Here is a 13,573-nt window from a genome sequence, read left to right as displayed (position 1 = left end):
TCCTAGATGCTGTTCCTTTGTCTTCTTCCATTGTAGGCTTTGTGGTTGTTGAGTGGCCAGTGAGGAAGGGCTCCTTGGCCCACAGGTGTCATTGCCTTGCAGGATTTTTCAGGCATCAGCCTTCACCTAAAACTTCCCAAGATGTTTTACTGGTTTTTCAGTGAAAATAATTTTTGAACCACCAATTTGGAAATGAATTTCTTAAGTTTTGCATGTTTTTTTGCAAAGGGATCTGTCAACCAGGAATGGTGTGTGACCATCAGAGAAAGGCAGTGCTCTAAAATTGTATCTGGAGGAACAGTGACTCTATTCTATTCTAAAAGTAATCTTTATCTAGCAGATTTTGTGCTGTACCAGCTTGCTCTTCTGGTACATTTGAAGATCATTTGGTGTTGAAGTCCCTGTGAGGTTCCTTGGAAATAATAATTCTCAAATAATGTGTGATGCTTTGAAACAAATGGAGTGTGACAGGTGGAACTCATACTTTAGGAAAACAAGAATGTCAGTTGAACAACGTACGTTAATTCTAAACAGGAAAAGGGTCCAAGCCCCTCCATGGGAACACTGGATGGGAATGTGAGAAGCTCTGCTCGCTGCCTCCTGGGACCAGCCAAGCCATGGAAAGGTCCCGGTGGTGATTTTCTGGCAGCGCCTTCATACCTCTGTGCCCAGCAGAGTTTCTAGAGATACCAAGATTTGCTCTCCCTGCCATCCAAAATATTCTTCCCTTTTTTTTCCAGGAGTGCAACTCAAAGGCAGTGACCTTTTTCCACTGAGCTTTTCTGGTGGTCTTGCTTCAACAGTCACATGTCACAAACATCATAATAATGAAAATTTCTCCCTTTGTGCTCAATGCGCTACACTTATTTTGCCTACACCTGTCTTAGTCTTTCTGCCAAGAAGCAGAAGTCGCTTTATTTCATATTCACCATTCCTGTGAATATCCAATCCAGGGAGGAGATTTCTGTACCTGCTTCAACGTATATGTTATAATATATACTAATTGCACAAAAGCCCCACACATTCTTCTCTCTGCTTGGTGCAGGGGACTAATATTTAAATAAACAATCAAGCGAAGTTAAAGCAATGAACCAGACGGATGGCTTGAATAACTAATTTATTCTACAGTTTGCATAAATTGCTCTTCCCCCCCCCCAAAAAAAATCTCACAAACTCTCTGAGGCTATTCTTTAAACAAGAAAAAAGCAAAACAGAGCCGGTCCACGGGAACAAAGGGAGCAGAAAGTTATGAAGAGGGATGCGAATACACATAGAGGCTCATCTTGGGCAGCTTCCCCTTGGAGAAGGTCTTCCACTTGAGGTAGAGGGGACCAAAATGGGTGACGCCTTGCATCTTGAAGGGCTGCACGTTGTTCTGGTAGCTGAGTGGGATGACGTGGTGGAAGGTGGGCTGTGGGGGCCGAAGCCGGGTGGAATGAACAATCATCTCGTAGAGGATCCTCTGGCCCAGGTTGGCCTGTGCCCTCTTCAGTCTCAGGCGGCTGCTGGGGACATACTTGTGCTGGCGATGGTCACCCACCAAGAGCTGCTGGATCATGGCCCGGACCAGTGGGTTGCTCATGCCGTAGAGGTCGAGCAGCTTGGCCGCTTGCTCCTGCCACACGGCAGGTTCCACTCCCTTCTCCTTCACGGACACAATGGACAAGTACAGCCCCATGAAGGTCTCCCAGTCTACCCCCTTGGCCTCGTCCAGGCGGAAGATGTGCTGCCGGCCCCCCCGCCTGAGCATCTTCCGATGGAGGCGCATGGTGGGCTTGGTCGTCTTGTACAGAGAGTCTTTGGGCAGGCGGTGCCCCCTGGGCCGGGGGACCGCCAGAGCCGGGCTCAGCTCCTCCTCGGTCTGCAGGAAGGCATGCCAGGCCTTCTCCCACTGTTGGCCCATGGACCACGTCAGCTTCCCACGGTCCCTTGCTGCCTTCTCCTTTCTCAGGGATGATTTCCTCCTGTCCGCCACCCTGGCCTCCTCCAGACCTTCTCCCTCTCCCCCCATCCCCTCCCTCTGACCCCGCTCCTCTGCCCTGCTCTTCTTCTCCTCTGCCCCCTCTGGGAAGCCCAGCACGATGGGCCGCGATCTGAACTTGAGGCACCTCTCCCTGCGCTGCTGCTCCAGTCTTTCCTGCTGAGCCCTTTCCTGATCTGCCTGAAGCTTCCCAAGGGCCTGCCTGAGCTTCTTCCTCAGCCAAGCCTTCCGGTCCTCTTCCTGGCGCTCCTCCCGGGGCTCCTCCGGGCGCTCCTCCAGGCCCTCCTCCTGGGTCCAGGCCTTCTCTGCCTTCCGCTGCCAAGCCTGCAGCCAGACATTGTTGGTCAGCCGCCTCTTCAGGTTCCTGGCCTGCAGCACAGCCAGGACAGACTTAAAAAGCCTCTTCATCCTGGCGCCATATTGCTTGGGGCTGGTGTTCCAGGGCTTGTGGGCCTCCACCGCCTCCTTGAGACATCTGAGCACGGACACCTGTTCTTCTGACAAGGACTCCTGCCTCTGCTCAGCTTCCTTTAACAGGTCCTCGGCTTTCTGGAGCAGAGCGTCAACCATCTCCTGCAGGTGTGCCGTTGAGGGGACCCCGACCAGGGATACCACACGGAAGAGGTTCTGGAAGGTGGTGGAATCCCTCCTCTGCAGCTTCTCTGGCTGAGTCAGGACTTCCAGAAGCAGCTGGGCCTGGTCTGTCAGCTCAGCCTCTGGCTCCGGGGCCTGGTCCATCTCCCACAGAGTCACCAAGGCTTCTCTTTCGTCCTCAGAGAGGAGCCAAATACTCTTGTCATCCAGGGCCTCCGGGGAGCCCATCTTCTCTTTGTCAAAGAAGAGGGCCCTTTTCTCAGCCCACTCCTCTTCCTCCTGCTCCAGCTGCTTCTCCATCAGCTTCACCTGGGCCAGCAGCTCGGCTCTTACCTCAGCCAACTCCAGGAGTCTTTCCTCTGGCATCTCCAGCATGGCAGCTTCAGCCAGTTCCTGGGCCCTGGTCTCGGCCAGTTCCTGGGCCCTGGCTTCAGCCAGCTCCAGAAGTCTCACTTCATCTATCTCTATTGCCTCTTCTTCAGCCAGCTCCAGAACTTTAGCCTCGTCTATTTCTATTTTGGCCAACATGGCCAACTCTATGGCCCTTTCCTTGGCCAGTTCCTCGGCTATTACCAGCACCAGTTCCTGCAGCCTTTCCTCCGCCAGGTTCCCCTCCAGTCCCTCGGCCTGGACAATCTTTTCTGCCTCCTCCAGTGCCCTCTCCATCACCTCCTCCAGCGCCTTCTGATGGGCTTCTGCCAGCACCTTCTCCCAAGCTTCCACCAGGGCCTTCTTTCGGGCATCAAGCAATGTCCGGTCTCTGGCCTCGGCCAGGGCTATCTGGCGGGCTTCCGCCAAAGCTCTCTCCTTCACCTCTTCTAGGGCTTCCTGAAAAGCTCTGGCCTTCAGTTCCTCCCTCATTCTGGCCTTGCCTTCTGTCCTCATTTCAGTCAGCGTGTCCTCCGACAGCTGGGCCAGGATTCTCTCAGAGTCCGTCAGGAGGGGCTTCTTCTGCAGCTCCTCCACACTGGGCAGCTCCTCCAGGCTCCTCTCTGCTTCCTCCACTTCCTCTGCCTCCTCCTCTTTGCTTGCAGGCCGTCCGGCCTTGTACATGGTCCCTTCTTTTCCTCTTCTTTCAGCAGCCTCCCATTCCTTCGGCCTCCGAGGTTCTGCTGCTCGTGCTCTGCCTCTGGAGAGCTTCCGCTCCTTCTCCAGGAGGTGTTCCCGCTCCTTCTCCAGGTGTTCCCGCTCCTTCTTTAGGAGGCGTTCCTGCTCTTTTCCCCTGGCAGGCATCCGCTCCTTGCTCCAAGCAAGCTCCTGCTCCCTGGCCTTGGCCACTGATTCCTGCCTCCTTTTGGCAAACTCTTCCATTTTAGCAGCCCACTTCTTGGACAACTTAGCAGTCCGCCTCGCCTCTTTTTCAGAGGCCACTTGGAATAGCTTGCCCTCTTTAGCTGCATGCTCCTGGAGCCTTTTCTTCTCTGCCATCCTGTCTCTCTCCTCAGCTTCCTCCCCCAGTCCCTTCTCCGCCTCGTCCTGGCTGAGCTCATCTGTCTCTGAGCTGCTGGACACGTCTCCGGCTGTCCTCACGGCCAAGATGGTTTCCAAGCTCTCCACTGAAGACTGGAGCCATGACTCCTTCAGTGAAAGCTTGATGAAGTCGTCCATGTATTTTTTCCAGGCGGGGGTCTCTGTGGTCAGCTTTTCCTGGGAGCTGAGGAGGGCCTGGCTGAGGTTGGTCAAGAGCTCCCAGGAGAGGTTCTGGCCGGCAAGGGCAATTCGGGCGGAGGCCAGGAAGTCCTCCCCTGCAGTGCGCCCCTCGACCGAGGGGGCGATGCGCAGCATCATCAGTTTGTAGAGGTCATTGCGCCAGTTGGATTTGTCAGCCGTGTACTGCTGCTTAGGATCGATGAGACTGCCTTTGGCAGGGAGCACTGGGGGCACCGGGGGCAGCGTGGGTGGCTCCACGGGGCTGAGCTTGGCCTGCATTAGGCTGCTGCCGGCTTTGGATTTTGCTGGAGGCACTACCACCACTGGTGCCGACTGCTCCTTCCGGACCTTCATGCTCTTTAGCATCTCCGTGTACAGCTGCGTGCGGGTGTCTCTGCGCTGCAGGAGAACAGGCTGGGCCTGTTTGCGCAGCTTCCTGAGCCTGCGGACATGTTGGGAAGAGGTGGCCGGGACCTTGGGCTGCCGTAGCTTCTCCTTTTCACGCTGCGCCTTCTTGGCGGCCCGCAGCTCCCGCGAGGCAGAGCTGCCACTGCTGGTGGTGGGGGAGCCGCTAGTGCTGGTGGTGCGCTGGCTGGGGCTGCTGCTGCTGCTCTCTGGGGCTTCAGGGGTCAGCATGATGGCAACCCCCTTCCCTCGGGCCTGCTGGATGCGGGGCAGCTTCCTGGGGGAGATCTGCTTGGCCTCCTCAGTGGTAGCTGTGGGGGCAATGGGAGAGGCGAGATGAAAGGGGGGAAGGTGCAGACAACCAAAACAGACACCTCAGAAGTAGACGCCCTGCTCCCCTACTGGTTTCTGGGATCTGTGTGTGAAGATGAATGTCCTTTTCTGGAGCAGTGGGAATTGTCCCCCATCAGAGCAAAGGTTTCCATGTGGTCGGGAGTCAAGATGACCTCCCCCTCAGGATCCCGGCACTGAGCCTAAGAATCTCTGGGGTGCCTCCAACAGCCTTCTGACATTGCCGGAGCGTAGCCACAGATGGCTGGCCTTAGAGGCCTCAAGTCCCCCCACGTGGATGGGCGGGGGGGCTGCAGGGAAGCCACACTGCCGCAAAGGCACAAGATTGTCTTACCTCGAGCCTCGGCCGCTTTCCTGCCAGAGTGGCCAAAGAGCCCCAGCCACCGGACGCGGCCTGCCTCTGGTCCATCTGGCTCTCCGTACTCCTCAGCCACTTTTCCAGAGATGCGTCTGCGCCGGGAGGGGGGAGGATGCCCCAAGAGCTGGGCCTCTGGTGGGGGGTACTCGGACATGAGGAAGAGATTGGCTGTCAGCTGATTCTCCACACAGGTCATCAGCCTCTCGGTCCCCTCCGTCAAGGCATAGACGGCTTCATCCTTCGACTCAGCCACAATGCCGGCAGCTCGCACCCTGCGAGGAAAAGCACCTCTTTCTTTCTGGCTCAGCACCGTCCTGGAAAAGCAGAGAGACACCCGTGTGAAGGCACAGTGGGGAGGATGAGGTAGCCAAACTGGAGGGAGGGTCCTTCCCACCCTGGAAACCTTCCTGCTCCACAGGAAGACAAGCATCATTCGGTTCCTTGAGGAGAACCTGGTCCCCAAAGGCCTTGGCAGCTCTTTTGGACCCGCCCTAAGTGGAGAGGAAAGCAGCCCCCAGGGCCCCAGGATGGGGGGGGGTATCTTTCAGCCCCTTAGACAGGCCCACGGTCTATCTTGGCAGGTAAGGTAAAACCACACAAAAGGATAAGACCGCCCTGCTGGATCAGGCCAAGACCACATCAGCCCAACTCCTGCCTGTTTCTCGTGGGGCCACCCAGAAGACTCTGGGGTGCTTAGGAGCCAGAGTGGAGAGAGGGGGGAGGGGAGACAGCTGGAATCGGGAGCTGCCCCAGTGGGTCCTCAGGGCCAGGAAGGGATCCAGCTACCCAGGTTAATGGCCATCTGATGGGAATCAGCCGCATAGATTAATTGCCCGCTGCAAGGTTGGACAAGAGACCCTTCCAGGACCTCCCCCCGGGCAGAGGAGAAGTGCCTGGTTCTGGCACCAGAGAAAGAAGAACAAGAGCGGGACACCTCTATTGCCCCCACCCAGGCAGGGAAGGACTCACAGGTCTTCCAGGCTCATTGCTGCCAGCCGCTGCATTTCCTGTTTCAGGACAAACTTGTCGGTGATGCCGGCCACCGAGTCAAGCAAGGAACGGGCCAGGTCCCGCACGTTCCTATTCTCATCCAGCAGGGCCCGTGCCAGGGCTGCCACCTCTTGTTCACCCAGGAGGTCCATCTTCTCCAAGGCCTCCCAGGCCGCCAGCCGCATCCTCACCTGGGAAACAAGATGCCTGAGCTGAACCAGAATGGTCTGAGCTAGGCCTGGATCTGGCTCAGGCCAATCTCTACAAGGATTGGTGCTCCATCACTAACTCAGTTGGTTATTCAATTGCAGCAGCACTGGCTAAATAACAATGCTGGTCAAAGACTAAGCAGGACTGGTTAAAGGCAGGAGTCTCAAACTCTGGAAGCGCCTCAGAGCAACTCTCAAGGCCTCCTGGGATGCCGAGCCCAAAGCCACCTGAGCCAGCTGCTCTTCCCTCTGCCTTGAACCCCTGAAGGAAAGGGCGGGAGAGAAAAGTTGGACACCCCCATCGTCATCCCTGGATGTTCCTGTCCAACCTGCTAGATAGTTGCCAGCCCTGCAGCTCCTGAAAAGCAGCTGTTTCTCCCTGGAAGGTGGAGAGCTCCTGCCTTTTCCTGCTCGGTGAGTCCCCACTGTTGTCACTTGGCTCTGGCTGTGCGTCCATCCTGGGCTGGGGGGGGGAGGAGGAAGAACTGCCTCCTCCTCCTCCATCTCACCTAGTCAACATCCAACTGTCATTCTCCTACCTCTTCTCTCTGTCATTCCAAGGAGGACGTGGAGAGTGATGGCCGAGGACCGCCCCCCCCCAGAGGTGCCCTAAGTGTCCCCAGTCTTGCCTGCCCTGACCTCCTTGTGTGTTGTGTCTTGGATGAGGCGCTCAAAAGCTACTTCCTGTATGGAGGAGGGCAGTGTGTAAGACTCAGAAAGCTGCACCAGCGCAGAGGTGCAGAGCAGGTAGGTGGAGTAGGGGACGTTGTCCATGAGGTTGAGGATGGCCTTCATGACGGAGGACAGGCTGGTGTCACTGGGCTTGTGCCTCAGCCAGGGCTTGGTCATGATCTCCGCTAGCAGGTCCCGGTGGCCCCTGATGCCCGAAGGCGTCTGCTTCATCTTCTGAGCCTTTCTCTTCCGCGCCTTCTCCACCACCTCGGACGTGTCCCACTCTGGTATCTGGATCTTGACCAGCTTCCTCTTGGGCAGGGGGTCCCGGCTTGACAGCAAGGGGCACCAGAGATCGGGGGGAGTCCCTTTGGGGAAGAGCCGAGCCCGGATGACTGAGTTCGGGATGTAGCCGTCAGGAGCCATTGGCCAGGAGTGCCCCTCCTGGAACCGAAGGGTCTGGAGTACGGGGACATGCTCCACCATTCGCGGGAGGCCACGGTAAGGCGGTGGGGAAGTGAGTTTCTTCTCCAGAGAAGGCCTGACAGTGGGCTGAGAAATGAGCTGGTATTCCACTGCAAACTCTGGCAGGGTCTCCTTGGGGGGGAGTGGTGGCAGCCCATAGAAATCGGGGCCAGGAAAGATGCTTGCATCCCTGCCAATGAACTCCACCACCTTGGCCACATTCTTCTCGATCACCACCTCCGTGTGGTTGGTGAGGGGCTCCATCCGCTCAAACTTCTTGGCCTGCTTGCCTACCTGGAGGTACCTGAACAAGGAAGGACAGTGGTGCATGAGAAGTCGAAGCTACATCTTTTTTCTAACCATACAGCACATCATGCCTGACCTCCCAAGAAGTCACCAGCAGACACCCACTTGCTGCCCCATAGATAAGTTAGACTATAACTCCCAGAATTTGTAGCCTAAATATGGGCATCAGACTGGAAATGGTGACCATGCCATCTCCTGGTTTGGTTCCCCAACAGTGCTCAATGTCCCCATCTTTAATGGAAAAGCATCACTTTTTCATCTATCCTCAAAGGATCTGGGGCCCACAAACTTCCCGGTGTCTCTCTCTATCAGCCTCTCTTCTTCTAAATGATCCTCAAGCAGAAACAGTGTCTGAGCCACCCACAAGCACCCCCACGGTCCATTTGGGAGGGAGGGGGGAGGGAGGGAGGGAGGGAGAGAGAGAGAGAGAGAGAGAGAGAGAGAGAGAGAGAGAGAGAGAGAGAGAGAGAGGAGAGAGAGATAGTTTTAGCCATCCCACCAAAACACAATGAAACCACTTACTTGGGCACAAAAACTATGTCGAAGGCAAGAAGGAAGCAGGGAAGGAAGGGCAGTGGGTATTCAACAACATCATCCTTTACACGATGGGTCAACAGCCTGGCAAGATGCTTCCTTGGTAGGTACATAACACATGAGATGAAGTAGATATCCGTGCTGCAGCCGACCACCAGGTCCCCTCGTTGGTTGGCAAAGCAGACACGGCTGAATTTGAGGGTGGTGTCAAACTCCACCAACATTTTTCCCAGGATGTCCCAAATGCGCACGGAGCCGTCCGAGCCGCCGGTCACCAATATGCTCAGGGTGTGGCAGTAGTCGAAAGAGGTGATGGTGCTCGAATGCATGGCTGCTGTCTCCTTCCAGAAGGGGTTGTTCTCGCCAGGAACCAAGGCTGCCTGGCGCCACAGCCGGACTCGGTTCTGCTCCGTCAAGGCACAGATGTAGCCAGGGATGAGCAGGAGAATGTTGATCCTGCAGTTGGTGCTGGGAATGACCACCAGAGGGAGCACCTCCAGGAGGCTGTTCTTCTTTAAGATCACTTCCGAGAGGACGATGTATTCATCGAGTCCATAGGAGCAGAGGAAGGAGGCTTCCCTTGAATGGTATGACAGGTACCCTGAGTCTGACAGGCTGCTGAGGGCCACCACATTGCCGTCGTGCAGTTTGCGACCGCCCATTCGATAGAGCTGCTGACTGACGGAGCGCACTTTGCCACTCTTGAACCCACTGAAGATGAAGCTGGTGGTTCGGCCATTCAGGTCCAGACGGCTGTAGGCCAAACACAGAACCTTGTCATCCACGCTGTCTGTGGTGCGCAAAATGTACTTGGTTGGGCAAGGGTTCTTGGTGGTATCCAACACATAGATGTCACTTGTGCCCATGGTCACCAAGAGTTCCTCCCGATCTGGGTCATAAACATAGTCCAGAGCTTTTTCTAGCAGTTGGAAGGGCCAGGTGACAAACAACATTTCACCTGTCACAGGGGACAAGAATCGGATGATTCCATCTTCAGTGGTGGCCAGGATGCGGGCCTTGTCTGGTCCACACTGTATGCGCACCAACCTCTTGAGGATCGATTTGCTTCTGTTGAACAGCTGGTAGAAATTGTTGACTGTACGGATGGAGAAGGTATACCGGGTGCGGAGGAAGAAAGTCTGCTCATTGAGGAACTGTATCTGGAAGACTTCCTCGCCAATGTCCACCCGTCGGAGAAGCTCACCAGTTGTCAGGTTCCACTCCTTTAGCATTCCGTCCAAGGAGGCAGTCATGAAGCTGTGCACAGAGATCCGGATGATTACGTTGCTAATGGCGCTTTGGTGGGCCTTGAACTGGTTGATGTGGGTCCTTGTATCAAAGTTCCACACCTTGACCTCCCCAGCCAAGTCTCCTGTATAGAGGAAGTTCTGGGGCCAATAAGCAGCACAGCAAGTGAGGGAGACACCTTGGCTCATCTGGAAGGTGCAGATCTGGGCTTTGGTTTGATAGTCGTACACCCGAATAATGTTCTCACAAAGGGCCACCAGCATCCTCCGCTCCTGCTCCACCCTGAGAAAGTGCACAAACTCACCAGTTGCAACATATACTTCCTGCGTGACACTCATAGAGGGAACCTCTAACATCAAAAAGGTCCAGAAAGCCAGCACTCCAATGGCACCAGAAATTAGTTCACACGTTTCAGGACTGTAGCATAGGCTGGTGACTGAATAGGGAGAAGACATTTTGGAAAGCAGCTTGAAGTCCCGAGTGTGGTCCCCAAAGAAGCGAAAGTGGATGTCATCACAGTAGGCCACAAAGAGGTGCACATGGGGGACATAGGTGATGGTGAGGACCCCTGGATGCTCATCTAAGGTATACATTTTCTCGGTCACTGAAGTCTCATCCTCCATGTTATAACTCCAGACACGCACCTGCCAGGAAAGAGGAAGGGTTAGAGTCAGCCAAAGTGGCTGCCATTCAAGGTTTGTGCTCACCTGCCCTGTCAAGCCCTTCAACCTAGCGCAGCTTGGACTTCTATGGCAAAGGGAGAGGCTGGACAGGCAGAGTGAAAAGGCCCTCCCTCCTCAGCCCTGCCTGCAGTAGGGACAGAGCAGGAGGCTGGGAAAACAAGAGTTGGGCCGCCAGGTAGTCTTTGCTCAGAGGGAGAAAAGGGATCCGGGAGATCAGACTGCGAGGGCCTCAGGATCTTGTCTAGCTGTAAAAGAGGATGCCACTGCAATCTGAGCATCTTGGGCACAAGGACGAGGACTTGCTGATTCGTTTGACCACCAGGAGTGGGGCACAGAGGGTGAATGGCTCAGGGTTGCTTAAGCCAGCTTGGAAAACATAGGACCAGAGAGGCCTCAGACACGGCGGGGGGGGGGGGAGAGAGAACCAGCCAGGTCTTCCTTTAAACCAGGTCAGGCACAACTGAGGAGGCCCAGGCTCCAGCAGCCCCTTTCAGCTTGAGGCCAGGAAAGTTCCATGTGCAGATACGGAGAGGAGGGCTGGCAAGAGCCCATTGAGGGGGCCTGATCTGATCAAGCAGAGATCCGAAGGCTGGTAGCCATGGCCTGCAGGCAGCCTTCTCAATAGAACCTCTGGACCCCCTCAGGGAACCTCTTTCTAGACTGGGGTCAGGACCTTCCTCGCACTCACCTTGCTCTGCTTGGCCCTCCTCCAGGTGAACGAGGCAAAGAAGTTCCCCTGCTCGGTTGCGTAGTAGCAGAAGAGGGGCATGTAGCTGGGGAAGCAGCTCTCCCGGAAGACAATGCTGGGCCTGTCGCTCAGAAGAAAGGGGGTTCCCTCGGCCCCTTCCGGCAAGGCCTGGCCAAGAGGGAGGAGAGGCAGCACTCACACGGGGCTGGAGAGGTCAGGGGGCAGCACTGAGCGAGGGGCAGGAGGGCTGACAAAGGGGGGGCTAGAAAATGCTACTGGCTGGCTGCTGGCACAGCTGCACGCTCTCCAGGATCAGCAGGGCCAGAGGCAGCTTCCCTATCGCTGGGGAAGGGATAGCTGGAGGGTCAAAGAATCCCCTTCCCAGGATGTTGTCCCCATTCTCCTTTTTCAAGAAACCCGATTCTTTGAGATTCTGGCCTTGATCCCCACTCCATGTCCTGGTCCCCCCCCCTACCCCATGACCCCTCCCTTCTGGGCCAAGAAGTTTCCCAGACCGGCTTCGGGATCCTCACCTTTTGTAGCTCCAGCCTCCCCCTGAGTTGGTTCTGGAGCTCCTTCCACTGCGGCACGACAGGGATGGGGCCTTTCAACATCCTGTCTCTGCTGGCAGCTGCCCTGGTAGCAGGCTGGAAAACATGGATCTGGCCAGAGAGGATGGCGGGCATTGGCTCAGTTATCATAGAGCTCCACTATGTTTTGTGGAAGAGGCCATAACGGCTTGGCTATAAACCATAACAGCTACTAGATCTTAAAGCAAACAAGCCACATGAAAGTGGCTTGATCCCAGCCAGCCACGGGAAAAGCTCAGAAGGGCCTCTGGAGATTGGCACCCCTGCTGGGGGTGACATAAACTGCTTGATTTGGGGGGTGGGTGTTTGACAAAACAGTGGCAGCCATCCTCCTCCTTTTTAGAAGTTTTTTCTCAGTGTCCCAATCTCCCTTTCAGCCCTGAGATTTACAGAGGGTCTCCCCCCCAGGGACCACCATCCTGGCTAGAGATTTCTTTAAAAAAAAAAAAAGCTAAGCTTCCCCATGGTTGCAAGGGGCTGCCAGCTGCTGCAGCATTGGCTTGGAAGAAAACAGGCCTGTGGCAGGAGGGGCCTGGTACCCATGGTGGTAGCTGGTGGGCACTGCCCAAGTGAGTCCTGGTGGGAGGCATCTGGATGAAGGAGGGGGGGTGGGATGGGAGCTAAGGCCCAAAGGACCAGGAAGTACTTGCCTGGAGCCTTGAAATCTCAGGAGAATCCCAGGAGGGTTTTATGACATCGTAGCATTCCGCCCAATGGGCAAAGAAACCCTGTGGAAAGAGGGAGGCTGGGGTGGGACACCTCCTGATGGGCGGGGAGGGGGGGGCAGAAAGAGGCGACTAGGCCACCCAGAGCCACCATGAAGTTGGTTAGCCTTATTAGACCTTGATGATTATAAACAATAATGGTGGTGTCCCTTTTCAGCTCAGGTGGACCTTTTCTGTACCATGTTGCAAAATAAAAAACTCTCCATTTAATGGGATGTTATGTTAGGGACACCATTATGGTAATTGGTCCAAAAATTTGTACCCCAAAAGGAGTGAAAAATGAAGAGATGTTTGGAGATGTTTTAATCCCACAGGTCAAGAATGCAACATTTGCACAGGCTGAGAGCCTGAGGGTTTCTTCCAGGAAACAAGGGCCAGGTTACAGAAAGGTGGGCCCGGACTGGGTGGCCCTTTTATCTGGAGCATGGAAGGGCAGCTCCCGATGGCCCAGGCCGATGGGGGGGGGGGTAGGAGGCTCCGCTCCACGCGTGGCCCAGGCCTTCCTTGCTCTTCTGCAGAAGGGCTCCCCAGGCAGAAGTGTCCGCAGGGGCACCTCCAAGCGCGGAATCCACGTGGGGCAGTTTGTCAAGGGCGGAAACCTCTGGGAAAACATAAGCATTATTTTTATTATTTGTAATTTTGACAAAAATATCATCCGCCACGGATGGGAGACAAAAGAGAAGCTCCGCTCTAAGCCACCCCAAGGAGAGCGACGGCCGGCAGCGCCCCAGAGGAAGCCACCCGAGGCCGGGAAGGACAGCCGCCCTCCCTCCGGCGGCCGCGTGGAGCCCAGAGGGGAGACCGTCCCGTCCAGTTGGGCTCCTCCGGCGGCAACCGGACGCCGCTTCTTTCTCCCGCCGGGCAACCGCTCTGGCACGGCCGCCGCCGGGCACAGCAGTGCGGGGAGGGGCAGCAACGGGGCGGCGACCACAGAGGCGACCCTCGCCGCCGGCCGGAGAGCAAAAGCGCAACCCGCGACCTCCCACCTTCCAGCCGCCGCCGCCGCCGCCGCCCCGCTCCGAGCGGACCGGCCCGGCCAGGAGAACGCCGGGCGCCCCTCCCCCCACCGGCGCTCGCTCATACGGCCCTGGGGGAGGCGGGGCCTGGGGCGGGGCTCCCCCGGC

The 13,573-nt window shown here is 56.3% G+C and overlaps 1 protein-coding gene across 5 annotated transcripts; it reads right to left on the bottom strand.

Moving 5' to 3' along the window:
* Positions 1–1,104: 1,104 nt before the first annotated feature.
* Positions 1,105–13,550, bottom strand: WDR87 (WD repeat domain 87). Of its 5 annotated transcripts, none has more exons than XM_039361832.1 (9): positions 13,436–13,550; positions 12,375–13,050; positions 11,668–11,796; positions 11,135–11,302; positions 8,504–10,407; positions 7,178–7,979; positions 6,309–6,520; positions 5,316–5,653; positions 1,105–4,941 (listed from the first exon to the last, which is right to left on the bottom strand). In XM_039361832.1, the coding sequence occupies exons 3-9, from the start codon at positions 11,746–11,748 to the stop codon at positions 1,247–1,249; spliced, it is 7,200 nt and encodes a 2,399-aa protein (XP_039217766.1). In that variant the 5' UTR covers positions 11,749–11,796; positions 12,375–13,050; positions 13,436–13,550; the 3' UTR covers positions 1,105–1,246. The 5 variants fall into 5 exon arrangements, with proteins under 5 accessions (XP_039217766.1, XP_039217767.1, XP_039217765.1 ...); XM_039361833.1 differs by having other exon boundaries at positions 12,375–12,452; positions 12,712–13,487; XM_039361831.1 differs by having other exon boundaries at positions 12,375–13,487.
* Between the last annotated feature and the right edge of the window lie 23 nt (positions 13,551–13,573).

This window comes from Crotalus tigris, unplaced genomic scaffold, assembly GCF_016545835.1.
Source record: "Crotalus tigris isolate CLP2741 ecotype Arizona unplaced genomic scaffold, ASM1654583v1 scf7180000019364.2947544272:3078424, whole genome shotgun sequence".
NCBI lineage: Eukaryota > Metazoa > Chordata > Lepidosauria > Squamata > Viperidae > Crotalus > Crotalus tigris.
This window is presented reverse-complemented; position numbering and strand designations above follow the sequence as displayed.